General features: G+C 45.7%; 2 protein-coding genes across 3 annotated transcripts; one reads left to right on the top strand and one right to left on the bottom strand.

Annotated features, from left to right (window-relative positions):
- The first annotated feature begins 82 nt into the window (after positions 1 to 82).
- On the top strand, positions 83 to 12,628 carry MED17 (mediator complex subunit 17). The gene is made up of 12 exons (XM_081909828.1): positions 83 to 478; positions 2,131 to 2,297; positions 2,759 to 2,975; positions 3,943 to 4,079; positions 4,163 to 4,247; positions 4,614 to 4,766; positions 5,122 to 5,252; positions 7,493 to 7,677; positions 10,102 to 10,239; positions 10,618 to 10,735; positions 11,649 to 11,808; positions 12,215 to 12,628. The coding sequence occupies exons 1-12, from the start codon at positions 232 to 234 to the stop codon at positions 12,421 to 12,423; spliced, it is 1,947 nt and encodes a 648-aa protein (XP_081765954.1). The 5' UTR covers positions 83 to 231; the 3' UTR covers positions 12,424 to 12,628.
- A 429-nt stretch (positions 12,629 to 13,057) lies between these two features.
- Positions 13,058 to 24,858, bottom strand: VSTM5 (V-set and transmembrane domain containing 5). Of its 2 annotated transcripts, none has more exons than XM_081910184.1 (4): positions 24,435 to 24,858; positions 19,825 to 20,157; positions 17,338 to 17,421; positions 13,058 to 14,040 (listed from the first exon to the last, which is right to left on the bottom strand). In XM_081910184.1, the coding sequence occupies exons 1-4, from the start codon at positions 24,523 to 24,525 to the stop codon at positions 13,997 to 13,999; spliced, it is 552 nt and encodes a 183-aa protein (XP_081766310.1). In that variant the 5' UTR covers positions 24,526 to 24,858; the 3' UTR covers positions 13,058 to 13,996. The 2 variants fall into 2 exon arrangements, with proteins under 2 accessions (XP_081766310.1, XP_081766309.1); XM_081910183.1 differs by having other exon boundaries at positions 17,338 to 17,475; positions 24,435 to 24,855.
- Between the last annotated feature and the right edge of the window lie 2,031 nt (positions 24,859 to 26,889).

The raw sequence follows: 26,889 nt of genomic DNA, 5'->3' as shown, positions 1-26,889 counted from the left end.
AAGCTGAGTCGCTGCTCTGGCTTGTCCCTCCGCAGGCACCGTAGTCCTTAACGCGCATGCTCGGCAAGGCCAGCCGGAATCTTTCTCACACAGCCGCTGAGGAGGGAAAGCTGAGTGGCTGCTGTGGCTTGTCCCTCCGCAGGCACCGTAGCCCTTAACGCGCATGCTCGGCGAGGCCTTCTCGTACACCTGAACGCAGAGCTTCTGAGAGGAACCCAGGCTGAGGCGAAGATGTCGGGGGTCCCCGCGGTGCGGATCAGCATTGAGTCCGCCTGCGAGAAGCATGTTCAGGAGGTGGGCCTGGACGGGAGCGAGACCTACCTGCAGCCGCTCTCCATGTCGCAGAACTTGGCCCGCCTGGCGCAGCGCATCGACTTCAGCCAGGGCAGCTCCGGCTCCGAGGAGGACGAGCCCGCCGCGGCCGCCGGGGGAAGAGAGTGGCCCGGAGCCGCAGGAGGGGAGGACGAGGAGGAGGAAGGTAGGAGCGAGGCCTGTCCGTCGCCACCGCTATCGTAGACTTGGGAAGGGGTCCCTTGAGGGTCAGGTAGTCCAACCCCCTGCCATGCCCGAACCTGAAGCATTATTATTATTATTATTATTATTATTATTATTATTATTATTAATTGTATTTGCATGCCGCCCTTCCTCTGAAGATCGAGGTGCGGTCCACCACAATTAAAAAATAATAATAATTTACACACACACTGCCCAATACCCGGGGTCACAGGGCAGTGCACAGAATAAAATCAAGATATAAAACCACAAATACATAATAAAAATAAAAAACCCAATAGGCCCCACCAAAAAAAAAAAATTTAAAAGGGCATAAAAATACAAAGCAAGAACACAAATTGCACGATCAAAACGGAAACACTGAGCCACTTTCAGGCTGCAGGTAGAGAAATCACGTTTTTAATTGTGTTCTCTCCATTGTAGAGTCGCAGGCGAATCCAAATCCAGTGAAGGTGTAGCCAAGCCCCTAACACACTTTTTTCCCCTTCCTAGAAGGTGCTTTTACTATTTGGTTTTAGTTGGGGAGACAATACAAAATGTGACCCCTCTGCCAGCAATCTGGCCCACTTCCTTATTTCTGCTGGAGGGGAGGGGGTTTATGCCAACTCCTTTTTCAGAGTTGTCACCTTGGCTATCTTAATAATATCTGGTAGGTGTGGACAACTGAAGAAGGCATTCTGGGAAAGGCCTTGGTGGATTTTGACACATGAGGAGGCTGGGTCTCTAGGGGGAGAAAAAAAAACACCAAGCTTCTCGCCTAATTAAAAATGTCTGGTTTATTTTGTGAAATATCTGATACCTAAACCTGAGACACAAAATATCAGCTGGTGGATGGCAAACTTTTTCTGCACTGGTTTGTTTATTAAGGAATTTCCTACAAGGCTAATGAAGAACTTTGATGAGTTGCAGAGGATTCTGGGCCATAAACATGTTGTGTTTTGCTACTAAGGATTCCTGGACTTCTGTGTGGCCCCTCCCCAACTCTGTGCATCCTGGAAGATGTTCAGTACACACCTCAACCACACTGAATCACGGATTAATGAAGTTAGAAGTTTTCCAAGACTTCATCTAATTCAATCCCTGGTTCAGTGGAGGATCTACAATACACAGGCTGCAGCTGCAGCATCTTTGATGGATAGCTATCCAGCCTCTGCTTACATACTTGCAGGCAAAGGAGAACTTAGGCAGTCCACTCCACTAGCATGTATCTCCTAATCTATAGGTGAAAACTGCTTTCCTGCACACTTTACCAATATTGATAGTCATTTTTTTATTGGGAAGCTTCTAAAGCTGCCCACCCCCTCTCACTGAGTTGAACAAGGATGGGGAATTGAATTATAGTGACTCAGACCACTGGTTCATCAATTCTCTGGGGTTTCAGGTGGGTCTCTTCCAAGCCTTACCTGGAGCTAGTGAGGAATTGAACATAGGACCTTCTGTGTGCAAAGCAGATGCTCTGCCACTGACCTTTGACCCTTCACGAATGGGATGCAACTCCATGGCATGTAGCTTTCTACCCATAGTTATAGCAGCACCTGTGTAAAGGAATAGCTCTCTCGATGATTCCAGCAATAGTATAAAGACATCCTGTGTTTTTCCTTCATTTGTGCGCTCTAGGTTTGGTAAAGTTCCAGCCTTCACTCTGGCCCTGGGATTCAGTGAGGAATAACTTGAGAAGCGCTTTGACAGAGATGTGTGTGCTCTATGATGTTCTCAGCATTGTCAAGGATAAAAAATTTATGACTCTGGATCCAGTTGTGCAAGAACCACTTACCCAAAAGCAGGTACAGCACACCTGTTCTGTTCAGACCACTATTAAAACTATTGGGAAAGATGACCTGTTCCATTTTGGTTAAACTTCATGACTTGTTTCTGTTTGTATTTATTGTTATCTGTGGGCTACATTGTTAAATATGAAGTAGTTTCCTTTTAAAGAGGGAATTAGGATTTGTCCACACATGCTTTTAAGCTGAAATTTGATTTGTTGCCTAGAAGACACAATATAAGTTTCCTTTCTGCTTGAGGTTTTGTTTTGTTGTTTTTATAATGTAAAAGGAGAACCAGTGGCTCTGCAGATAGTGATGGACTCCCAACTCCCACTGGTACCAGCCAGCATGGCCACTAGTTGTAGATTGTGGGAGTTGTGATCCAGCAACATCTGGAGGGACACAGGTTGCCCCATCCCTGGTGTCGACAGATAAGGTAACATTTAAATAAAACTGCAGTTCTGTTTCCTCATTTCTAGAATCAAGTTTTGCAGCTGATCTCCAAGAAGAAGTCGTTAGCTGGAGCAGCCCAGATTCTTCTGAAGGGAGCAGAAAGGTTATCTAAATCGGTTGCAGAGAGCCAGGAAAATAAGCGACAGAGAGACTTCAACTCTGAGTTACTAAGACTGAGGCAGCACTGGAAGCTGAGGAAGGTCGGGGATAAGATCCTTGGGGACTTGAGCTACAAAAGTGCAGGTATGGTAGCCAAAGGGTTGGTCTAAAGTTTGCTGAGTCTAATAATAATGTTTTTGACCACCTCTTCTTCCATGCATAATAAGAGCTTTGTATCTCCTCCTTCTGAGTTGAAGCAGGACTGCCCAAGACGTTTTGCTGCTTGAGGCGAAGAACAAGATGGTGCCTCACCCCCTACATTGCATGTACAGAAACTGCCTGGAGTGGCTGTTGAATCTTTCTTCAACATGAGCAACAGGACAGCATCCTCCACTGCACTTGAAGGCAGCAGGCTAGCTTAGGGGACGTGTACAACGCTGTTCTCTAGCAGATGGGAATGCGTGGAGGCTCAAAAGGAATCGGCTAGCGGGGAGCTTGTCACTAACGCTTCCTTCAGATCTGTTGCCTGAGGCAGCTGACTCACTAATAATAGGGCTGGCCCTGTCAAGAAGCATAGAGCAGAAGGAGAAAGACATATTGGCAACTGAGGAGCTAGGTAGTGGATATGGTTGCCAACTCCTGTATTGTACCAGCTACTCCTTAGCTTTGAACTATAACTAAGATAGTGTCCAGTTCAATTCTTGTTTCTGCCATGAATTTGTTAGGCATGCCACTGTCTCTCAGCATCATCCAACCCCCCATCCCTCCCCCAGTCTACAATTTGGGGATAATAGTACTGACCTACTTTGCAAGGTTGTTGTAAGGATTAGTGTGCATGAGCAACACTGTACACTCTGTTTCCTTGGGATAATTCAAGTTACTATTTCAGTGAAAATGTTACTATTTCAGTGAAAATACTAGGATGACATAGAAGAAAAATGCAGTACTCTGAATATTGGTAGCTTGTGATAGCAGTTATTTGTTGCATATACTAATATGTTGTCTAAAACATTACAGATTATAATTTGGCATGTATGTACTTCATTTGGTCTTACTATTGTGGTATGAACGCTGTAAGAAATACCAAAACATTTAAACTTTTTATTTTTAGGGTCTCTCTTTCCTCATCACGGTACATTTGAGGTCATAAAAAACACAGACATTGATTTGGATAAAAAGATTCCTGAAGATTACTGTCCACTGGATGTTCAGATCCCAAGTGATTTAGAGGGATCTGCCTATATAAAGGTTTGCCCAGTTGTTGTTTTTAACGTTTTGTTAGTGTGTTCTTTGAATACAAAATGACCCTGTTTTCTTCTTCTGGAATATAGGTGTCTATTCAGAAGCAAGCGCCCGATATAGGGGATCTGGGTACAGTAAATCTGTTTAAAAGGCCGCTTCTGAAATCAAAGCCAGGTATAGTTATGGTCTGCATTTGAATGGTATGTCTCAAAAGACTGTGTAAGCATGAAAACTGAATGGAGCTATTAAAAAATAAACCTACTCTTGAAAAGCCCAATATCTTCACTGATTCATAATACTCTGCTCAAAGATCTAGACGTGAAATTAAATGTGTTCTTTTTCGCCCATCCTCACTGAGCTCTGCATAGGTGATATGTACTGTCTTCAACTTGAGTTGTATTAAAAAAAACTCAAATTGTGTGCACATTTTATCAGCCATCTTTTTCTCATCATTTAGGTTGTGTAATACTTTGAATGTCCATATAAATAGAGCTGTTTCTCTCAACTTTACAATGGTGTTTTCCCCTTCCTCTCCTTCAGGGGCTCTGCATTGGCAAACGAAGCTGGAGACGGCACAGAATGTATTGCTGTGTAAAGAAATCTTTGCTCAACTGTCTCGAGAAGCTGTACAAATTAAATCTCAGATTCCCCACATAGTTGTGAAGAACCAAATAATTTCTCAGCCATTTCCAGGTAAGAGTTCCGAGACAAATTAAAATGAAGGATCTGGCAGATTTTTGCATGCGTGTAGAGAGCAGATCTCAAAAGATGTGTCATTTAACCCAGTACCTCTCAAGTCTTAAGACTCTTTCAGGTGCATGGCTCTGATTTGTTCAAAAGATACCCAGAACTTTCTTGCATGGACTGATCTAGGCAAAGCTGCCAGCGTTTTCCTGTTTCTAATGTTTATGTCTTCTATTCAAGAAACCAGCAAGTTTATGTGTAGGGCAAATGGAGTAAAATATATCTAGATATGTTGTATGTGCTGCTGTGCTCTTATATCTTAAAACCAAGCCATTCTTTCTCTCTGGCCCATTTCATTATGTAGGCTTGCAGTTGTCCATTTCCTTGTGTCACTCTTCAGATGACAAGAAATCCCAGAAATCTGCTTCTGATAAGCAAAGTCCAGAGGATCATCTTTACGTTCTAGAGCATAATTTGCACCAGCTGATTAGAGAGGTAATGTCAGCTTGCTCTGTCCTTCCTGTTAGCTCGCTTATGGGAAGCAGCTGTTGTTGTTTTAATTGCCTGCTAAGAGGGTGTGTAATATTTGCATTAAGAGCTGTGGCATTTTCTCTAAATGTTTTCTTTTTCTTTTTGGAAGAAAAGCCCTATACGGCCTAGGACCCTCGTACCTACGGGACCGCCTCTCCTGGTATGCCCCACAGAGAAACTTCAGATAAAAACATCTTGAAGGTCCCAGGCCACAGAGAAGTTAGGCTGGCCTCAACTAGAGCCAGGGCTTTTTCGGCTGCGGCTCCGACCTGGTGGAACGCTCTGTCACAAGAGACCAGGGCCCTGCGGGACTTGACATCTTTCCACGGGGCCTGCAAGACAGAGCTGTTCCGCCAGGCCTTTGGCCAGGGCACAGCCTGACTCCCTCCCTCGGCAATCTTCGCGGAGCTCTGGCCCAATGGTGGCCAGTGGCTTGAATTTAATTAATTTTATAATGAATGATTTTAGAGTTTTGTTTGCGCTGTACTTTTGTACTGTTTTATTGTTGTTAGCCGCCCTGAGCCCGGCTTCGGCTGGGCAGGGCGGGATATAAATAAAAATTATTATTATTATTATTATTATTATTAATTACTTTAGTGGCTAATTCTAAAGAACAACAACCTAGGCTGTGCTGCTTTTTCTCACAGTGCTGCCAGTTAGATAAAACAATCATCACTATCCAGCAAACATTGTCCCACCCTGTATTATTGAGTGGGACTTGTAGCAGATCTTCTCGCAAGGCCAATTGAAGCGGGGAATGAAAAGAAAATAATTGCATGGGATTTGTGTCTTTTGATTGCTGGAACCAGCACACAACTAACTCTTCCCTTCCTCTATTGTGGATTCTGTTTTTGGTAGCAGGAACTTTTAGATTGTAAAAAATTAAGAGCATATTCCATTTGCAGAACAGCTTCTTGATGGGTTCCTGAGAAGCATTTTTATTATCTCAGTGTGCAAACTGGCAATTTGTGGGTCTGCCTCTAATCATGACAGAATATTGTTCCCTATGGTTTTTATTCCATTAGCCCTCCTTGATCTCCATGTATGGTTGAGAACTTCTCCCCAGAGTACAATTGCAAATGCATTACAGAAAGAATTAGTATCAAAGACTTGGGGGGTGAGGAAAGGCACTGTTATTTTTGCAATACAGAGAGAGAAGTCATGTGATGTACTTGAGTATCTATGGAGAGGTTTATCATACATGCATGAGGATCTAAGACAGTGTTTCCCAACCTTGGGCCTCCAGCTGTTTTTGAACTACAATTCCCATCATCCCTGACCACTGGTCTTGCTAGCTAGGGATGATGGGAGTTGTAGGCCAAAAACATCTGGAGGCACAAGGTTGGGAAACACTGATCTAAGAAAGCGAATGGAATTAAAACTACAGATCTCTGGGAAGCAAATATCTTTTAAGCTCTTGTTCTTCCGAGAACAATTTCCTTTTCATTGTTTCCTGATAACCTCAAGCTCACCAGTGGGGAACCTACTAATTCTCATCCTTCAGCATTGGTCATGCTGGCTGGGTGTGAAGGGAGTTGGGAATCCAGTAACATTTGGAGGACTGTAGGCTCCCCAGAGCTGCTCCAGGGTGACAGAGCTGATACAGAGCTGGTGCTCCTGCAAACTAGAGAAAAGACAGAAGACATTCAGGAACTATAGTGGAGAGCTTTGTTCATAGGTAAGGCAGTAAAGGATTTCAGGACAAGTCTCTGATTGCTAGACCTACTGATGAGAATTAATTAATTAATATACCGCCCTGTACCCATAAATCTCAGGGCAGTTCTCAACATAAAAATTACAATATAAAAAATAAAAAATACGTAATAAAAACAAATACAACCTAAGAATCCCCACTAGTTCATATGATCACTCCCTCTCCCAGGTGGAAGGGGGAGACAATCTCTTAATTGTCTCCTTTACATCAAAAAGAGAAGAACTAGGTATTTCTCCTGAGAAATGGCTTTCAGGATCTGTGTTCCCTATCCTGGCCAGTATTCTTGAGCCTTACAAAACCCAGGAGAAATTTTGCTTGTTTTGACACAAAATCATCGTGTGTTTTTTGCTTTTGTGTTTTCTCAGTAGTAAACGTTTAATCAAGTTGTGTACAAACAGTTCTGTTTTGTTGGTCTTTGCGCAGTTTCTGACTTAAGATTAGAATTCGCTTGTTCTCTTGGCTTCATTATATGAACTTTTTTCCTCCTCAGTTTCACAAGCAGACCCTGAGCTCCACCATGATGCCTCACCCAGCTAGTGCACCTTTTGGCCATAAGAGAATGAGACTAGCGGGGCCTCAGGCTTTTGATAAAAATGAAATCAATTCCTTGCAACCAAGCGAGGGGCTGCTAGAGAAGATTATAAAGCAGGCAAAACACATCTTTCTGAGACGCAGGTATGCAGCTGCATTTTTTGGAGAGCGCTTTCTGCATAACGTCGATACTTTGCAAGTTAATTCGCCTGGATGCTTTGCTTGTGCATCAGGGGTTATAGCCAATATTTTCTGTCAATTTATGGAAGGAATTCTTCAGAGAAGGGGTGGGGAATCTTTGGCCCTGCAGATGTTACTGAATAACAGCTCTTGTCAGGAGAAAATTTAGGGGAGAACAGCAGATTGGGGGGGGATTTCTTTCATCAGCAAACAGAGCATTGACTATACTCCCAGATGATTCCTATAGGAAGCTATTTATCACAGGCAGATAAACATATTAAGTAAGACTGTCCACTGTCTGTACTGGACCACACTGATTTTTCAGCGTGTTTAATTTTAAGTGTTACATATGTGCTATATAGATCAGTGCACAATGATGTCCAAATGATGGACTCTTCTGCTTGGGAGAGCCTTGCTGGTCGATGGCCAGACTGATGTTCCAGGGACAACATGGAATGAGAATTGAAAAGGAGTGGAGTTGGTTCGGGAAAGGGGCTCAATTCAGGGGAGAATGCAATGAGTAGTGGGTAGCATTTCAATTATCTTGGGGGGTCCAGATATCTGTTCAGGGAAATCTAGACTTAGCTAGTGCACTTTAGGTGGTTAGAATGTCAGAGTGCACCCAGGCAGACCCAGCTTTAGATCTCCACACAAGCTGACTGGGGACCAGGAAAAGCTTGTCAGACTGACTTAATATAATGGCTGCGAAGAGAAACAGCATCCTGAGCCCCTTGGGGAAAAGGGTAGGATAAAAATAGAATAAAAAACAAAGTGAGGGAGCAAACTTAATATGTTTTACCTGTAAGGTAATGTTACTTTGGGACGCGGGTGGCGCTGTGGGTTAAACTACAGAGCCTTGGACTTGCCAATCAGAAGGTTGGTGGTTCGAATCGCATGACGGGGTGAGCTCCTGTTGCTCGGTCCCTACTCCTGCCAACCTAGCAGTTCGAAAGCACGTCAAAGTGCAAGTAGATAAATAGGTACCGCTCCTGCGGGAAGGTAAACGGCGTTTCCGTGTGCTGCTCTGGTTCGACAGAAGCGGTTTAGTCATGCTGGGCACATGACCTGGAAGCTGTACGCTGGCTCCCTCAGCCAGTAAAACGAGATGAGCGCCACAACCCCAGTCAGCCACAACTGTACCTAATGGTCAGGGGTCCCTTTACCTTTTAATGTTACTTCAGGAAAGCTGATTGCAGAAAAACCCACTTCTTTTTTCGTTCTTTTTTTCAGTGTATGTATGTTTTACTGGTGGTTGTTTCTGTCTTCTTTGCAATGCTCTGAGTCTTTTTCCTACATTTATTGTCTTGTTTTGCAAGACGTGCAGCTTCAACCGATCAATGTGCTGAATAATATATGCCTCCTAGTGTCTTCAGGAATACCTATAAAACATTGATGTGCATCGTAAGTGTCAGAGCCACCCGTCTGGTCCCAGCTCACAAGAGACCCAACTCCAATCCGGTTTATTTACAGAAAGTCTTTATTGAAGATCATGGTTGCGTTTACATTCCATCTTTGTGACTCTACGTCTGTAACGTTAGACCGCTGTAGTCCCCTCTGAATCCGTACCGCCTCGGCACCAATTTAAGAGGCTTGTGCTGGACCACCTCTTCCTCTCCTTCCTTTTCCGCAGGGTCTTTCTGCCCCCCTGGGTTCCCCCTCGCCGGGACTCGCCCGAGGCTGAATCCTCTGATGCCTCTGCCCCCCTCCTTCTCGCTTTGGGGCCGGGCTCCTCCCCAGGGCTCTCCTCACTTCCGCGCGCCTCTACATTTGAACTTGGCGCGCGTACGTTGCTTCTGACCTTTCTCTCGACCGCTACACTGCTCCCGGTGCTACTCTCCACCCCCTCCGGCTGAGCGTCCTGCTCCGATCTCCTTCCCCTGTCTCCTTCTTGCTCTGCTCCCTCTGACACACTGGTAACTCCACCCCCTTCACTCCGTTCCGGCTGAGAAGCCGGCTCCGGTGTCCAACTCCCACTGGGGCTTCTCCCTTCGCTCCCCTGCTCCTCACTGCTTCCCCCTTGGCCTCCCTTTGGTCTGACCAGGGGGGCTCCCTTTTGGGAGTCCTCTGACTCACTGGACAGACTCATGGACGACCTTTGGTCATCGTCATCCTCCTCCTCATCTCTCTGGGATTCTTCCCCCTCGCTCTCTGTCTCCTCCCCCATCTGCTCTTCTCTCCCTGAAACCCTGACAGTAAGGTTCGCTTAAAGTTAGGCATCATAGTCTCGGTAGCATTTGAGACGTGTCAGGGTTTAAGTATTATCAATATCAATTTATGTTTATGGGCATTTGTGTCTAATTTGACCAGGCAGAGCTTATTATTTTTCCTCACCACTATAAAAATGCAGTGCCTCCAAGTCTTCTGGGATCTTGTTCTTTTTGTTTTCAGAACTGCTCGAACCATCGACAGTCTTGCCAGCCGTATTGAGGATCCACAAATTCAGGCGCACTGGTCAAACATCAATGATGTCTATGAATCAAGTGTCAAAGTCTTGATCACCTCTCAGGGTTATGAGCAGATATGCAAGTGAGTGTGAAAGGGGGGCAAATGTTTGCACTTTGCTCCTTTGGTGGAGGAGATATTTGGATGTCTCTGTATACCCAGCTGGGGAGGTCATTCCCCAATACCCAGAACTTAGAGGCTCAAATGCCTTTTTGAAAAAGGGAGTGCTAAGCATGAACTATTCCCATTGGTGTTTGCAGTGCATATTTGCTGAACTGAGAGATCATTTCTCTATTCACAATAGTGCTCTACTTCACTCTGCTTTTAAGGATTGCTGCTGTTGAAGGATTGGTTTTTAACTGTGGTGCAGTGCTATGCTTTTGACTTTCTCTGGCAATGGAGGTAACCCCTGTTCCACCACCCTGAAACACCAATTGTGCTCATATCTTACTGCTTTCAAAGGTCCATTCAGCTGCAACTAAATATTGGCGTTGAGCAGATCCGAGTAGTGCATAGAGACGGAAGAGTAATTACGCTATCCCACCAAGAACAAGAGTTACAAGATTTTCTTCTCTCTCAGGTAAAAACCAGGAACCTTTTGCCTTTCCGTGGTGGGCGTGTGATTGCAGCAGGACCTTGGATGCCTTCTTTTTTTAAATGGAATTCTTGGGATTGCAGATGTAGATTTAATACAGTTGTTCAAAGTGGCAAATAGCAAGAACAGGGAAATGATGTCTGTGACTAGGGACCTGTTTTCAGTCCAAAGTTTGTAGTGCGAACTTGTTGAGCCAGCTTGATTCTACCAGTAGTATGCTTAGAAAGTATAAGGGGGGACTCCTGACCATTAGGTCCAGTCGTGGCCGACTCTGGGGTTGCGGCACTCATCTCGCTTTATTGGCCGAGGGAGCCGGCATACAGCTTCCGGGTCATGTGGCCAGCATGACTAAGCCACTTCTGGCAAACCAGAGCAGCGCACGGAAATGCCGTTTACCTTCCCGTTTATCTACTTGCACTTTGACGTGCTTTCAAACTGCTAGGTTGGCAGGAGCAGGGACCGAGCAACGGGAGCTCACCCCATCGTGGGGATTCAAACCTTCTAATCGGCAAGTCCTAGGCTCTGTGGTTTAACCCACAGCGCCACCCGTATCCCTTTTAGAAAGTATACTTTTCTGTTAAATTATTATTTTTGCCTTGGGAGCCTCCAGCTGAGTCAGGATGGCTTGCTCATAATCACAGACAACCAAAAAGTGCAGTACTGTGTCTCTGAATGTCTTTCACTCCTGTTTGGTACTAGAACTTTTGCACTGGTGACTCTTGAGTGTGGAAACTGCTGTAGATTAAATGCAGATGTGTATTTATCTTACAGTCGCTAATGAAATAGCTGCTCTGTGTTTTGAGAGAGTAATGAGAGAGAATGTGGCAGGAGGCAGGGGCTAAGGGGGGAAAACGCAACTGAAATATCCACCCATTCATTTTTTAAAATTTTATTTCAGATGTCACAGCATCAAGTGCATGCAGTCCAGCAGTTAGCCAAAGTTATGGGATGGCATGTGCTCAGTTTTGGTAATCACGTGGGTCTAGGCCCAGTGGAGAGTATTGGCAATGCGTCAGCCATAACTGTGGCGTCACCAAATGGAGACTATTCTATTTCAGGTACTGTACTGGGAATTAAAACTTGCTGAGAACCTATATGCTGCATGCATGTGAGCTAAAAAGAAAGAAATTGCAGTGAAAGGAACCAGTACAGTAAATACAGCATTGTTATACTGCAGGGTTGTTGTTTTTTTTAAACCACAACCCACTCAGATTGGAAAGTCAAAAATGGCACAGTATGACTTAATGAGGACTTGTGTGGTTCCTAAGAATTGTTGAAGACACAATCACCAGACTGATATTTTTTATTTGGTTTCATTTTATATATTATTTGCATATTTTAACAGATGGATTATGTCACCACGGGAACCTTTGGGTTAAAGGGTGGATTACAATTTTAGTTTTAAAAACTTTACAAAATGGTGCATAGTTAATGCTGTTGTGTTGCTGCGCTTGTTTTCTGCAGTACGCAATGGTCCAGAAAGCGGCAGCAAGATTATGGTTCAGTTCCCACGTTCCCAGTGCAAAGACCTCCCCAAAAGTGACGTGCTTCAAGACAGCAAATGGAACAACCTTCGTGGCCCATTCAAAGAGGTTCAATGGAACAAAATGGAAGGACGCAACTTTGTGTACAAAATGGAACTCCTCATGGCGGCCCTGACACCCTGCTCCTAGGCTTAGCGACGAAACGAAAAGGACTATTGTTTTGGCACAAAAGGGAATGACTCTCTTACACTCCTGATAGTTGCCAAGTTGCATAACCTGTGAAATGTCATTACTTTCATTCCCCCCCGAATAATATCAAAAGTCTTCCTTTCTGGAAGCAATTTCTCCTGCCATTTCTGAATGTTGAATTAAACTGTGCCGTTGTCTTGCCCGAGTCCCAGGTTCTTGATGAATAGTTCACAAGGTTTGTAAAATGGAACTCGTCTTTGCTCCCATCTTTACAAAGGGGTTACCTGGACTGCTTCCGTAGAAAATGTGGTTATGCCCAGCTTAGCAAGGGCAGCCCAGAACGGGCTGGAACATTTCCATTCCAAAGAGGAGGTCTTTGCCATAGTAGTAGTTACTTCTGCAGTGCACAGATCTGCATCTGTGACTCTGGATAACTACTGAATATAGGCTTAGATTGAATTTTTACACACCACCTGTGAAGGTGAAAGATTGCAAAGTGGAAGAAAACCTTTACAAGCTCTTATGGATCCCACCTTGAATTCAGGAGCAAGTGCCACTAAATTCAGAGGAGGTGGGGGTTAGATCGGATGGGCTCTGTGTGATGTCTCGGTCCTAAAACCAATGAAAATGTATGTTCAGGTAATAACTGTTTATTAATGGTGATCAAAACACTTAACAAGGCAACTTATTTGTCAGCTTTATTCCTGAAACATTCACCAACAGCCACAGCTAAAGACAGTTGCGAGCACCACTGAGTTTAACCATTCTATTGGAATGCTATTGTCATTCCAAAGACATACAAGCACAGGGAATTAAATGTAAAATATCAATGCAAGCTTGTGGCATAGTGTCTGCAGTACTGTATTTAGAAGTTAGAAAGCCATATTAGAATCCCCACTGAGTCCTATCACTCTTAGCCTGACCTACCTCACAAGGTGGCTGTGAGGACAAAATGAGATGATCCTCATCTACACCGTCTTGAGTGCCAGAGAAAAGAGGAGGGCTAGAAATAAGTAAATGAGATGCTCATCTTGTCACCTAACATCAAAAAGTCAATGAGAGAACTTGAGCTTCAGCATCCTTATAATGTTGGTTTAGTCTTTAAATGAAACACCCAATCATCGGTAACCGTTTTTGATGTGAGTTGCCCACAACTACTTTAATATGTTTTTAAAATGCATTAAGTTAATAAACAGTTGCACCTTCTTTAAAAGGCTGCATTTTTTCCCTACCTATGCACGTTCAAGATTGTCCGCTATCGTGGGTGCAGATTTTAGCACATGAAGTCCTCGGTCACATCGTCACGATATTTGCCAATGCAAAGTTTAAGTGTTTGTTCTTGATACAGCTTGAAACAACAGAAGCATTCGGTCCTCTTTACATGTTCTGTCCATTGTAAATAATGGACAGCATCTCTGGATCAGCTTCCAATTAATCTTTGCTTTTCTGGTTCAGGAAATATCTTACAACAGAAGAAACGTACATCTCGTGTCTTCTGGATGCCTGTTTCCTCTCTTACTAGTGTTTCTTTTTGAGGTAGAAAATTGTCTCGTACATTTAAACCGTTCCACATTTAACACCCCATCATTTGCAGCTCAGTCTCTTCAGTTGCGCTTGCTGTAAATGAAAGGAGAACGTAGTTGTTTGAGAACGGATCGACTGGAAAGGAGCAGTTCCAAAATAAAAATATAGCTAAGAGATACAACTCATGAGCATAGTGGAAACCTGCTGCAAACAGGGCATTAGTGTTACATGATCTCCTCTAAACAGGGCCTATGTTTATACTACACCACCTCTCCGAAATCTGTACCAATTAAACCAAGACTTGTAATGGGGAGCCACTCATTCAGTACCAAAGATCCCAGTGTCAAGTGTGTGCATTACATCTGCAGCGGTTTTGCAGATGCTGTTTCTCTTGATATCACTACTTCCTTTTCCAGGTCTGCTCTGGTGTCAGTTGTATGGAGAAAAGCCAGTCATGGAACGTGCAAAGGCAATGGAGTCGCCAGGAGGGGGAATGTAGGAGAGTCAGGCCAGCTCAGTATCGTTTATGCTAAGTGGCAATGGCTCTCCAGCCTTTTCCCAGCCCTATGGGCAGATGCCAGGGTTCACTGCAAAATAATTGCAAACTTTGACTCCGGTTTGAAGCAATTCGGAAAAGATTAACTAAAAACCCCGGTTTGATGTATCAATTACTCAGGTTTTTTGGGAGGGGCACTGCAAAACACAGGATTTTTGCTGCAAAATGGCTGCAGAACTTTGGCACAGGTTTGGATGAGATCCTAAATTTTGGTGTTAATGAAGCTAAACCAGGGGGACCTTCTATATGCAAAGGAGAGGCTCTTTTCACTCAGCAAGGAAGTTGGTTCCCATCAGCCTCAGCCAAGATGGGCAGTAGTCAAGGATGGTGGAAGGTGTGGTTGTCCCATTCACAAAAATGATCGGAAGCTCATAATGTTTTATAAAACTGGGCAGCGGGAGGGTATGCGTTCTTGACTTGCAACAAGAGGCAAAGGAAGCAGGACTGCAACATGTCAAAAGAGGAAGGGACTGTGGCTTTAAATGGACTGGGTGTGCCTCAGTAGCAGTGTACTTTGTTTTAGCAAGCAGAAGGTCCCAACATCTCTTGTTTAAAAAAAATATATCTGTAGGTGATGTGGAAGATCTCTAGCTGAGACACTGGAGAGCTGCTACCACCAGTTGGAAAAGAATTGTCTCCTGTCTAAGGCAACTTCTGACATTCCATGGAAAGGGATATGACCAGTCCGCTTGTTTGCACAAGGGCTCTGGCACAATGGGGCCTTTCTTCTCCGCAGGTGTTCTCAGCTGCCACTGCCATAGTTGCAAAGCAAACAGCCTGCTGTGTTTGTCTATGTCTTTGCATGCTTGAAATCACCTGAAGATCTTTCAAGCCAAATAGATAATGCAGTTTGCAAACAAGGTGCAGAGGAACTGAAGAAGGGTGGGGGGAGATTAAGTCTGAATACAGTGGTACCTCGGATTAAGTACTTAATTCGTTCCGGAGGTCTGTTCTTAATCTGAAACTGTTCTTAACCTGAAGCACCACTTTAGCTAATGAGGTCTCCTGCCGCTGCTGGAGCATGATTTCTGTTCTCATCCTGAAGCAAAGTTCTTAACCCGAGGTACTATTTCTGGGTTAGCGAAGTCTGTAACCTGAAGCGTATGTAACCTGAAGCGTATGTAACCCAAGGTACTACTGTACTGCAGCACTGTTGCTGGCACAATCAAACCTCTGATCCCGAACGCCTCCATTTTTGAATGTTTTCGGCTCCCGAGCGACGAAAACCTGGAAGTAAATGCTCCAGTTTTCAAACGTTTTTTGGAAGCCGAACATCCGACACAGCTTCCGCTTGAGTGCAGGAAGCTCCTGCAACCGATTGGAAGCCGTGCCTCAGTTGTCGAACATTTCGGAAGCCGAACGGATTATGTTCAACAACCGAGGTTTGACTGTACCATATACCCAGATTTACTCTCAGGGCAGATTTTTTTTAATGTCCTACTTTCAGGGCACTCTTTCCACATTGATTTGCCTGCTAAGGAATTCCTGCCTCCTGAAGAGGTGGGGAAGAATGTCACAGCTGTTTAATATACTGTTGCAGCTGTCTTGTGTGTAACTGTGCTTTGGCATTCAACTTGAGATCTCTGTGTAGATGAACATCCCTGGGTCCCGGTGTCCCTTAGACACATTCCAAGGGTGGTGCATTGTAAAAGATGTGCATCTTTTGCAAGTGTGTTTTAGGAGTCAAAGTATGCACATATGCAAGTTTCCTGGCATGCATTCAGCATTGTCTCTGAGTAGGATCAGAATTCAAATTATGCTGTTGCTGCTGCAGTGTGTAAAATGCCAGTGGCACTAGCTGCTTTAGCGCTCATGCGCATGTATTTTTAAAGTTACAGATGTGCATTAAAGAAATATGCATGTGCTTCCCGGATTAATGTCCATGGAGCTAAACTCTTCTCAAGAGGAATGGAGATCTACAACTCTTGTAATTCCTGAGCGCTGCTGTAATAATAAAATTATGTATAATAAATGTTCATAAATGTACCAACCAAGCACGTACGTAGATCAGCACAGGAAGACCGACCTGAAACCATTTTGACTCCCAAACTGACCAAATGTTTTCTCTGCAAGGAGGGAGGGGGTAAGAGAGCCTTCCCATTGTCTCAGGAATTGGGAAATCACCATCTCAAAGGGTGACAGACTACCAGGAAAGGCAATCAGATTAGGCATTATCAGATAACCTGGCAGACAGGAAAAACAACAACATTCAAATTTCTGTTGTAGACCACCTTTTCTGTGATGTAGGTATGATGTTTGTGGGGGGTGGTGGTCTTGGGTTACACCCCTTCTGTGATATATGTATGATGTATGGAGGGGTGGTCTTGAGCTCCAGAGCACGGAATTTAAATGTCTATATAAGGCCTTGGGCGCCATTGTTCGAGGTCCTCCTCCATTCCTGTGTGTGAGGGGAGCACCCTGTTGCAACAGTTCAATAAAGATCGAGCTTACTAGCTGCTTTGCTTCTCAATATTCTCTGGCTGGTTATTTTCTCCTGCCAATAGGGAACCCATGTAAGGACTCCATATGGGCTCTTGGATACCCCATAAGGGAAAAGGGGCAGATTTTGTTTACAACACTGCTATGTTTGTTGGGGCTGATGGGAGCCGGACACCAACTGCAGAGTCGCTGGCTTCCGATTCCTGCCGAAGAACAATGTTTGCAACTCGCAATAACAACAATTCAACAAAGCATCCTCCAAAGAGACAACAATTTTCCGAGAATGGATAGCAACCCCCCCCCCAAAAAAAATCAGGAGCTATCTCTGGCAAACATGGTCAGTTGGAGCAAGTGAAAGATTATTTGGTTCCATTACGTGCTGCTGCAAAGATTACCTTTGATCCGGTGCCTCTCCTTCTGAAACAGCTGCATTAATTTATTGCATAGCCACATGAGGCAGACTAGAATGGCAGACACACCTGTGAGGAAGGCAAAAATGACGGCTACGAAATGCAGGTCTTCATAGATAATCTCTGAAGGAAAAGGGGAGACAGACAACACAGTGGAAGTTGACAGGACGCTTGGAAAAGAAATCACAAGTCACTGAGGGGTACCTCCAGATTATCACTATGCTGTGGGATAGATTCAGGTGCACGCCCTTTATTTAGGTTTGCACAATTAAAGGGGTTTAACGTCTTCTGTCACCCCAGCACAACAAATGCACTTTGAAAAGGGAAAAAAAAACACAACACCTTTTGCAGCTAGGAAAGTGACAGTGAACTGCACTGGGAAGTGTGGGGTGAACACATGATTAATGGGAGGATGTGTAATCAAGCAAATCAGGGGGAATGTTCCTTCTTGAATTAGCTCCCCACAAACAAATGCTCAGTAAATATCAGATGCCATTTAACCACGGCATAAGCTTTGTGCGACATCACCTTGCCGACAAAGGCCCGTATAGTTAAACCTATGGTTTTCCCAGTAGTGATGTATGGAAGTGAGAGCTGGACCATCAAGAAGGCTGATGGCCGAAGAATTGATGCTTTTGAATTATGGTGCTGGAGGAGACTCTTGAGAGTCCCATGGACTGCAAGAAGATCAAACCTATCCATTCTTAAGGAAATCAGCCCTGAGTGCTCACTGGAAGGACAGATCCTGAAGCTGAGGCTCCAATACTTTGGCCACCTCGTGAGAAGAGAAGACTCCCTGGAAAAGACCCTGATGCTGGGAAAGATTGAGGGCACAAGAGAAGGGGACGACAGAGGACGAGATGGTTGGACAGTGTTCTCGAAGCTACCAGCATGAGTTTGACCAAACTGCGGGAGGCAGTGGAAGACAGAAGTGCCTGGCGTGCTCTGGTCCATGGGGTCACGAAGAGTCAGACGGACACGACTAAATGACTAAACAACAACAATAAGCTTTGTGCAATCAAATCAGGATGAATGCTGAATAAACATGTTGTCTGGCAGGATCCCAGATCAGCCTTGTTTTCTGCCAAGCCCTCATTGCTTTTTGACCACTCTGTTTCCAAATTTCCCCACTGCCGCTGCCATCAATCACCCTTGTGACTTATCTGGAGTTTGCTCTATCTATCTAATAGAGCAGGGATGTCCAACAGGTAGATTGTGATCTACTGGTAGATCACTGGATGTCTGTGGTAGATCACTGGCAGATCACTGGCTCGCCCCAAAGAAGCTCAACAACTTTGCCCTACTCTTCTCTTCTAAAAAACAGGGCTTTCCTCCTCCTTAAAAAAAAGCTATACAACTTACCCCCAAGTAGATTGCAGTCTCCTGGGAGTTGGCCTCCCCTGCAGTAGAGCAATGATATAGAAATGAGCTGTATCTGTTTGGGGGTTTTGGTGGAGGTGGGCAGTCAAAGCAATTGCATTTTGAAATGTTTCCCTATGCAAATAGAAAGCGTTTGCCATCCCATGCTCATTGTTTACTTTCAGGGAGGAGTTGCGGATTGATATGTAGGAAGCGTTCAGAAACGGGGCCACAAACCTGTCACAGGTTACTCTCCCCCAAGACTTTACATTCTGTTGCCATGGTCTGACTTAGATCCTGGCTGCATCTCGCTTTCATTGAACTCTCCCTCAGCAACGAGAAAGGCAAAGGCAGATAGCACACAAACACAGAGAGAAGGAAAAGCCACCGACCACTATCCTCTATCTGTTGAAAACCTGATCTTTATCAGCTTTTTAATGATCTATTTCCCATTACTTGTTTGTCCTGCTGTAATGCCTTAGGATTCCAAGATCAGGATAACAAGAGGTAGAATGGCAGTCCCCCTGAATCAAAGGATATACATCTATTCATCCTATAAACCTTTAAAACAACAACAACACACATTTAGCAAATGATCCATGATGGCATTTGACAATGACCCAACCCTGAACCACTACTGGTAATTTGGTGGCAATGAATTTGCTAGATAAATAAATATCTGTTCATTTATTAGCCAGATGGCAGCTTCTTGGCACATTCTCAGACATTTACCTGAACAGGTGAATGATCTATTCGTGGGCATTGTGTTCCTGAGCTCCCCTGCATTGAGCAGGGAAGGTCTGCAAGAGGCTTCTAACTCATATTCACCTGGATGTGTGAAAAAAACACCTTGTGGCGACCAGGGACCTACCTGCTTTTGGGTGGCAAGGCAGGAGGTAAAATAAAGAAGGGAAACCTTTGCCACAGTCTTAAAAGTTTGCCTGCCCCCTGAAAACTCTCCAACTATCACCTTCCCATTTCTGCATGAGCCAAGCATTCCTATGAAATTGTGGGATGGGGATATTCAGCCCAGCTTCAGCTCCCAACTCCTGCCGAAGAGCGAGTTGCGAGCAGTCGGCCCTAGAGAAAACATTAAATCCTCTGATTTCATACCATAAACATTCAACAGGATGGTGCCATAGATGGTGATCCCAAACTCTTCCCTCACCGTGACTAAGTAATAACCAGTATCTCTGATATCGACGTTCAGCAGCTGAAGAGAACCGTTGTCATAAATCTTCACTCTGTCTACGTAGCCGCTGGATATGTTGGCATAGCTTCGCGGTTTCCACTCGGCAATTTTGGACGTGCCCCTGGGTGACGTGTGGGTCCACTTGATGACGGGGGAGCCCCCGAAGGTGTGCGCAACGGACAGCAAAACGTTCTGCGCCACCGTGGTGTTCACGTTGGGTTGTGAGACCAGCAAAGACGCTTCTCCTCCTTGGGCTGGAAAAAGAAAACAAAGGGAAAAGTCACCCTTTTTTGAGGTGCTGGATTGGCCTTGTCTGTGTTGAGCTAAAAGGTAAAGGTAAAGGGTCCAGTCCATTAGGTCCAGTCGTGGCTGACTCTGGGGTTGCGGCGCTCATCTCGCTTTATTGGCCGAGGGAGCCGGCGTACAGCTTCCAGGTCATGTGGCCAGCATGACTAAGCCGCTTCTGGCGAACCAGAACAGCGCATGGAAACGCCGTTTACCTTCCTGCTGGAGCGGTACCTATTTATCTACTTGCAATTTGACGTGCTTTCGAATTGCTAGGTTGGCAGGAGCAGGGACCGAGGAATGGGAGCTCACCCCGTCGCGGGGATTCAAACCACCAACCTTCTGATCAGCAAGTCCTAGGCTCTGTGGTTTAACCCACAGCGCCACCCGCGCCCCGTGTTGAGCTAGTGTGGCATATAAACAATGCTTAGAGCACCGTCTCCCAAACTTGGGTCTCCAGCTGATTTTGGACTACAGTTCCCATCATCCCTGACCACTGGTCCTACTAGCTAGGGATGATGGGAGTTGTAGTTCAAAAAAAAAAAAAGCTGAAGACCCCGGTTTGGGAAACCCTGGCTTACAGCATTCATCTAGGACCAGGGAGTCCAGGATTCGAATCCCCACTCAACCACAAAGCTCTCTGGGTGATTTTGGGCTAGTCACTACCTCTCAGCCTAACCTCTTGGGGTTGTTGTGGGGATTGAATGAGGAGGGGGAGACACATGTGTGCTGCCTGGAGCGAAAGGTGGGATATAAATGCAATAAATAAAAATTAATTTGGTTGTAAAGAGGCCAGCTATTCAGTGTCACTCGGGATGGACAATTCCGTTACATCTGGTTTCTCTCTAGGTCTATTTTTGCTACACCTTAAGTTCTCACAAGTCCACATCAGTTTGCTTTTTATTATTTTAAAGAGATCCTTATGAAACTCATGGGCATTTTAGTGCAACTTCTCCCAATGCACACATTACTGTATGCAATTTTGCGTTATATAATGCGCTTTCGTACATTATTTTCTCCAATACATACATTTTTGTACACATTGCTTGGCTGGAAAATTGCATTGCAAAGGTCAGAGATGTTTGTAGCCCTGTTTCAGTTTGGATATTGCATCAGAAAGTTAGAACTTGAGAAGATTCTGCTGGATCAAGCCTGTTCTCACATCAGATACCACAGAGCAGTGGCGTAGCGTGGGTTGTCAGCACCTGGGGCAAGGCAAGTAATTTGCACCCCCTAACCCGTGGATTTGCACCCCCTAATCCTAACCCCCAGATGTTGCGCCCGGTGCGGCCGGCCCCCCCTGCACCCCCCACGCTACGCCACTGCCACAGAGGGAAATCTGCAAGCAGGGCATGAGCACAAAAACACTCTGCCCACCTGGGATTCCCAGCAACCAGCGTTCAGAAACATGACTGCCATTCAGAGAAGGCAGCGGGCTTGATCAGTCTTCCCCAACCAGATACCTTCCGGATAATTTTGGACTACAAGTCCCTGACTATCTTTTTTTAAACAATTTTTTAAATTAACAATTTCAACATAACAAATCATCAATACAAATCATCTTCATTATTCCCCCCTTTTTCCCTCCCACCTCCCCAACAAACCCTCCCTCCCCCCCGAGACTTCCCTCAGTTCCTCTCTCTGATTTCTCAACTCATATTGTTCTCTGCATATTGTAAAATTGTATACATCCTTATATTATCTATCCACTATCTTAACCCAATAAATTTGTGTATGTTTATCCAAAACCTGCCAAGGAATCCAGTTCATTTTGTTGTCTTTCTAAATAGATTGTAAAAGGTTCCCATTCTTCTTTAAAGTCACAGTTGTCCTCATCTCGCAATTTACATGTCAGTTTTGCCAGTTCTGCATAGTTCATCAATTTCTCTTACCACTGTTCTTTTGCCATCCTTTCTTCCATCCTTGTGCTATCAAGACTCTTGCCGCCATTGTAGCATACATAAATAAATTCTTTATTTTTCTTGGCAGGTCTTGTCCTACAATCCCTAACAAAAATGCTTCTGGGTTTTTTTACAAATGTCATTTTGAACATTTTCTTCAGCTCATTGTATATCATTTCCCAATTTTTTTAAATTTCTCTGCATTCCCACCACATATGGTAAAAGGTCCCTTCCTTTTTTTTACATTTCCAACATAGATTTGACCCCCATCGTCCCTGACTATCAACCATGCTGGCTGGGGCTGTCAGGAGGGCATCAGATCAGGCTGAGATAGATGAACACAGATGGCCCCAGTATAAGGCAGCTCCCTATGTTTCCAAGTGATGGATACACCTGTGTGCTTCAGCCTCAAACAGGGCATTTTGCTGCTTGAGGTGGGGATTTACATACAGATGTTGACCAGACTGGCAGTGGGATTTTACATCAAAACTGGCAATGGGACAGCACCCTCCACCAACTTAGAATCCTATAATTGTGAAGTTGGAAGGGACCCACGTAGGTCATCTTGTCCAACCCCCTGCAATGCAGGATTTTTTTTTTACCAGGGTGGGACTTGAACCCACAACCCTGTGATTAAGAGTCTCATGCTCTACCAACTTGAACAAAATATTGGGGTGGGGGAGATAAGCCCCGCCCTGTATATGTTATCATATGAGGCACACCATTTGAATGGAAATGCCCATCTGCTTGGGGGGGCAGCTTGCTCAAATATTTTAGGGGGAGAGGGACCTCAGACCCTAGAAGTGGTCTCCTATGTCCAACCACACCTGAGGACAGCAAGCTAGCCGGTCCATAGGACAGGCCATGCGGCACAAATTGATGTGTTCTCCAGCGCATCGCCACTGCTGCCTGCCTGCAGCATCTGCCGCCTGAAGCACTTGCCTCACTCTGTCCAATGGTAGGGGCAACCAGAGCCTCAAATGACTGCTTGGGTACACATACAACCATGTACTGTATAACTACATACAGTGGTACCTCGGGCTACAGACGCTTCAGGTTACAGACGCTTCCAGGTTACAGACCCCGCTAACCCAGAAATAGTACCTTGGGTTAAGAACCTTGCTTTAGGATGAGAACAGAAATCCCACGGCAGCAGTGGGAGGCCCCATTAGCTAAAGTGGTACCTCAGGTTAAGAACAGTTTCAGGTTAAGAACGAGCCTCCAGAACGAATTAAGTTCTTAACCCGAGGTACCACTGTACACGGTTTGGAAAATATGTAATATATGGACTCCCGATGCCCAAAGGAATAACTCTAGTGTGCAGTGTGTGTGTGTGTGTGTGTGTGTGTGTGTGTGTGAGAGAGAGAGAGAGAGAGAGAGAGAGAGAGAGAGAGAGAGAGAGAGAGAACACCAGGCTGTGTTCCTTTTCAGGCCAAGCCCAAATACCTTAAGTGAAAAAAAACCCCAGAGAATAGCTCAGTCAGTAGAGCGTGAGACTCTTAATCTCAGGGTCATGGATTCAAGCCTCACATTGGGCGAAAGATTCCTGGGGGTTGGACTAGATGATCGTCGTGGTCCCTTCCAACTCTGCAATTCTGTGATTCTATTATTCTAAATCTAAGCGACCTGCCATGCCTGCTTTGGCCCACAGCCCAGCAAACGCCTACACTTCACCACAAAGGAAGAAGGGAGCCGAAGACAAAGAAGATGGAGGAAGACAATTTATTAGGCTAAAGTTCCCCCCTCTGGCAGTGCTGGGCTTTAGGAGCTGAATGCTTAGTTGGGGATTATTAGCAAAAGGCACTAATCTGTTTAATTTATACGCAGCCCTTCTTTCCCGCAAACAACAGAAGCAACTTCGAAAGGTCTTAAAAACACAATTCCATACAGATGCATCTCGAACCACACAAACACACACCACACAGGGAGGCAGCAGGGATGGAAGTGACGAGACTGTTTAGAAAAGGAACACACAAGGAACATGCTGGAAACCAGGAGGAGAGCAGAGGGCTCTTATGCTCAGATCCTGCTCAAGGGTTTCCCACAAACATCTGTCTGGCCACTGTGGGACCATGTTCATGGGCTCTTCTGGATCAGAGCAATGACCCTATCTAGCCCAGTACGCCATTCTCTCAACGGCCAAGAAGATGACGCCTGTGGCAAACCTGCACGCAGGACCAACATTTTCCTTTTTTTGAGGGAAATTCCCTTATGCCGAATAGGATTCCTTGCAAGAGAAGTTGACACCTATGCGCAGGACCCAAGCTCAACAATGCACCTGGCACCACAACCTGGTCTGGCGGCGGAACGAAGTGTGGGGACTGTGAGGAGCCCAAAGCACTTACTCGGCAGAGCCCAGCCAGCCGTCAGGCAGAGGATGGCGACTGCTAGCCGTACGTCTTGTCTGCAGCTCTGCAGACAGCCGAGAGGCCTCATCAGAAGAAGGGAAACGTTTGCCGGCCTTCATTTAATCCAGTGTCTGGAGAACCGCATGTCAGAATCCAGATTGGGGTGCACGTGTGTGTCTTGTCCGTCCCACACCCTGTTCTTCTCTTCCATCCCCTGTTCCTGCAAGCCAGCAAACAATCGGCTACTCGAGGGCTGTGTGGTGTCAGTCTCTGCAGGTTCCCTCAGGTTTCGCTGCGTTCCCTCAGACGCAGAGCCTTCCCTCGGAAAACCCACACCGAACTGTGAGGTGAAGGCTGGCTCTTTGCCTCGGCTCTCACGCCCTTAAAATAAATAAATATCTAACCCTCCCTCCGATATTGATTTAGGATGCAATTGGCGGAGAACAGGAGCAGCACGCAGTGTAATGTTCCTTTCAGGAAATGAGCCACTCAGCCGGCTCTGCCGCATGACAAGCGGATGAATAATTCCTCTGGTTTCTGTTCTGCCTGTTACACTGCACTGAGCCGGGCTTGCTTCTGAGGGAAACGCTAAACTGAGCCGGACTTCAGCCATAGGGTCATATGCAGCTCAGAGTAGACCCACTGGAATGAATGAATGATGATGAAGAAGAAGAAGAAGAGGAGGAGTTTGGATTTGATATCCTGCTTTATCACTACCCGAAGGAGTCTCAAAGCGGCTAACATTCTCCTTTCCCTTCCTCCCCCACAACAAACACTCTGTGAGGTGAGTGGGGCTGAGAGACTTCAGAGAAGTGTGACTGGCCCAAGGTCACCCAGCAGCTGCATGTGGCGGAGCGGGGAATCGAACCTGGTTCACCAGATTACAAGTCTACCGCTCTTAACCACTACACCACACTGGTGAGCACAACTAAGTTAGGCCCATTAATTTCAGTAGGTCTAATTTCAGGGAGTAGGAGTGTTTGGGGTGCTAGGGGACCCCTGGTGGGGGACACGTCATCAGTGGCGGAGGAAGCCCGTCGAGCACCTGAGGTGGTGCGCCCAGGGGTGGGGCAAGCCGCCCATAGGGGCAGGGCACACCACGGGGCCTCCAGAGTCTGCCTTCCTCCTCCCACTCAGCCGCCCTACAGCTGGGGGGAAGGCAGCGGGCGGACTGTTTGGGCAGCGTGGAGCCTGTGCACATCCACGCCACCCCGTCTCTCCCAGGAGAAACGTGTGGCTCGGGCACGCTGCAGGCCCTGTGGTGAGTGCCGCCTGGCATTTTGTCACCCCCCTCACTGGTGGCACCCAGGGCAGAACACGCCCACCGCACCCCCCTTCCTCCGCCCCTTGCACATCATGCTCCCCTTAGAAGCTCTTAGAAGCTGTCAGCATGCGACTGTGGGCACGTGGCTGGCTAAACCAGGTGAGAGGTGCTGATGTGTGAATTAGGGACTTGCCCTGCATGCAAAGACAGCTCCAACAGATTGAGTGGATGAGGCCAATGGGGACTTTTTTGTTCTGACACTGAGGTCCTCCTCTGAGGGTCTTCTGGCTGTTCCCTCACTGAGAGAAGCAAAGTTGTGGGCAACCAGGCAGAGGGCCTTCTCAGTGGTGACACCCTCCCGGTGGAACACCCTCCCTTGAGTTGTCAAGGAGATAAAGAACTATACAATTTAATGTATTTTTAATCTTTGTTGGAAGCTGCCCAGAGTGGCTGGGGAGACCCAGCCAGATGGGCGGGGTACAAATAATAAATTATTATTATTACAACTTTTAGAAGACATCTAAAGGCAGCCCTGTATCAGGAAGTTTTTAACGTTTGATGTTTTACTATGTTTTACATATGCTGTAAGCCTCCAAGAGCAGCTGGTGAAACCCAGCCAGATGGGCAGGGTATAAATAATAACATCATCATCATCATCATCATCATCATCATTGAAAAGGTGAATAAGAGTTGACACAACAGAAGTGTAAAAGGTTATACACTTGTTATACACCCATGGAAAGAGTGGGTAGTGAAAAGCTTTAGACCTAAATGTTGGAAGATCAAAGAAAGTACTTCTTCATGCAGCGCATAGTTAAACTATAGAACTCGCTTCCATGGGATGCAGTGATGGCCACCACATTGGATGGATTAAAAAGAGGATTGGACAAGTTCATGGTGGACAAGGCTATCCATGGCTACCGGCCAGGACGGCTGTGTTCTACCTCCACTTTCAGGGGCATAGATGTGTCTGAATAGCAGTTGCTAGAAATGGCAGGAGGGGAGAGGGTTCATGCGCTGAGGTCCTGTTTGTGAGCTTCCCACAGGCAACTGGTCAGCCACTGTGAGAACAGGATGCTGGATTGGGTGGGCCATTGGCCTCATCCGGCTGCCTCTTCTTATGTTTTTAAGAAAGATGATTGGCCCTACCCTCTGCTACCACACACCTCCCAACACATTGCCCCCAAG

The sequence above is a fragment of the Podarcis melisellensis genome (assembly GCF_964234715.1).
Source record: "Podarcis melisellensis genome assembly, chromosome: 4".
Taxonomy (NCBI): Eukaryota; Metazoa; Chordata; class Lepidosauria; order Squamata; family Lacertidae; genus Podarcis; species Podarcis melisellensis.
This window is presented reverse-complemented; position numbering and strand designations above follow the sequence as displayed.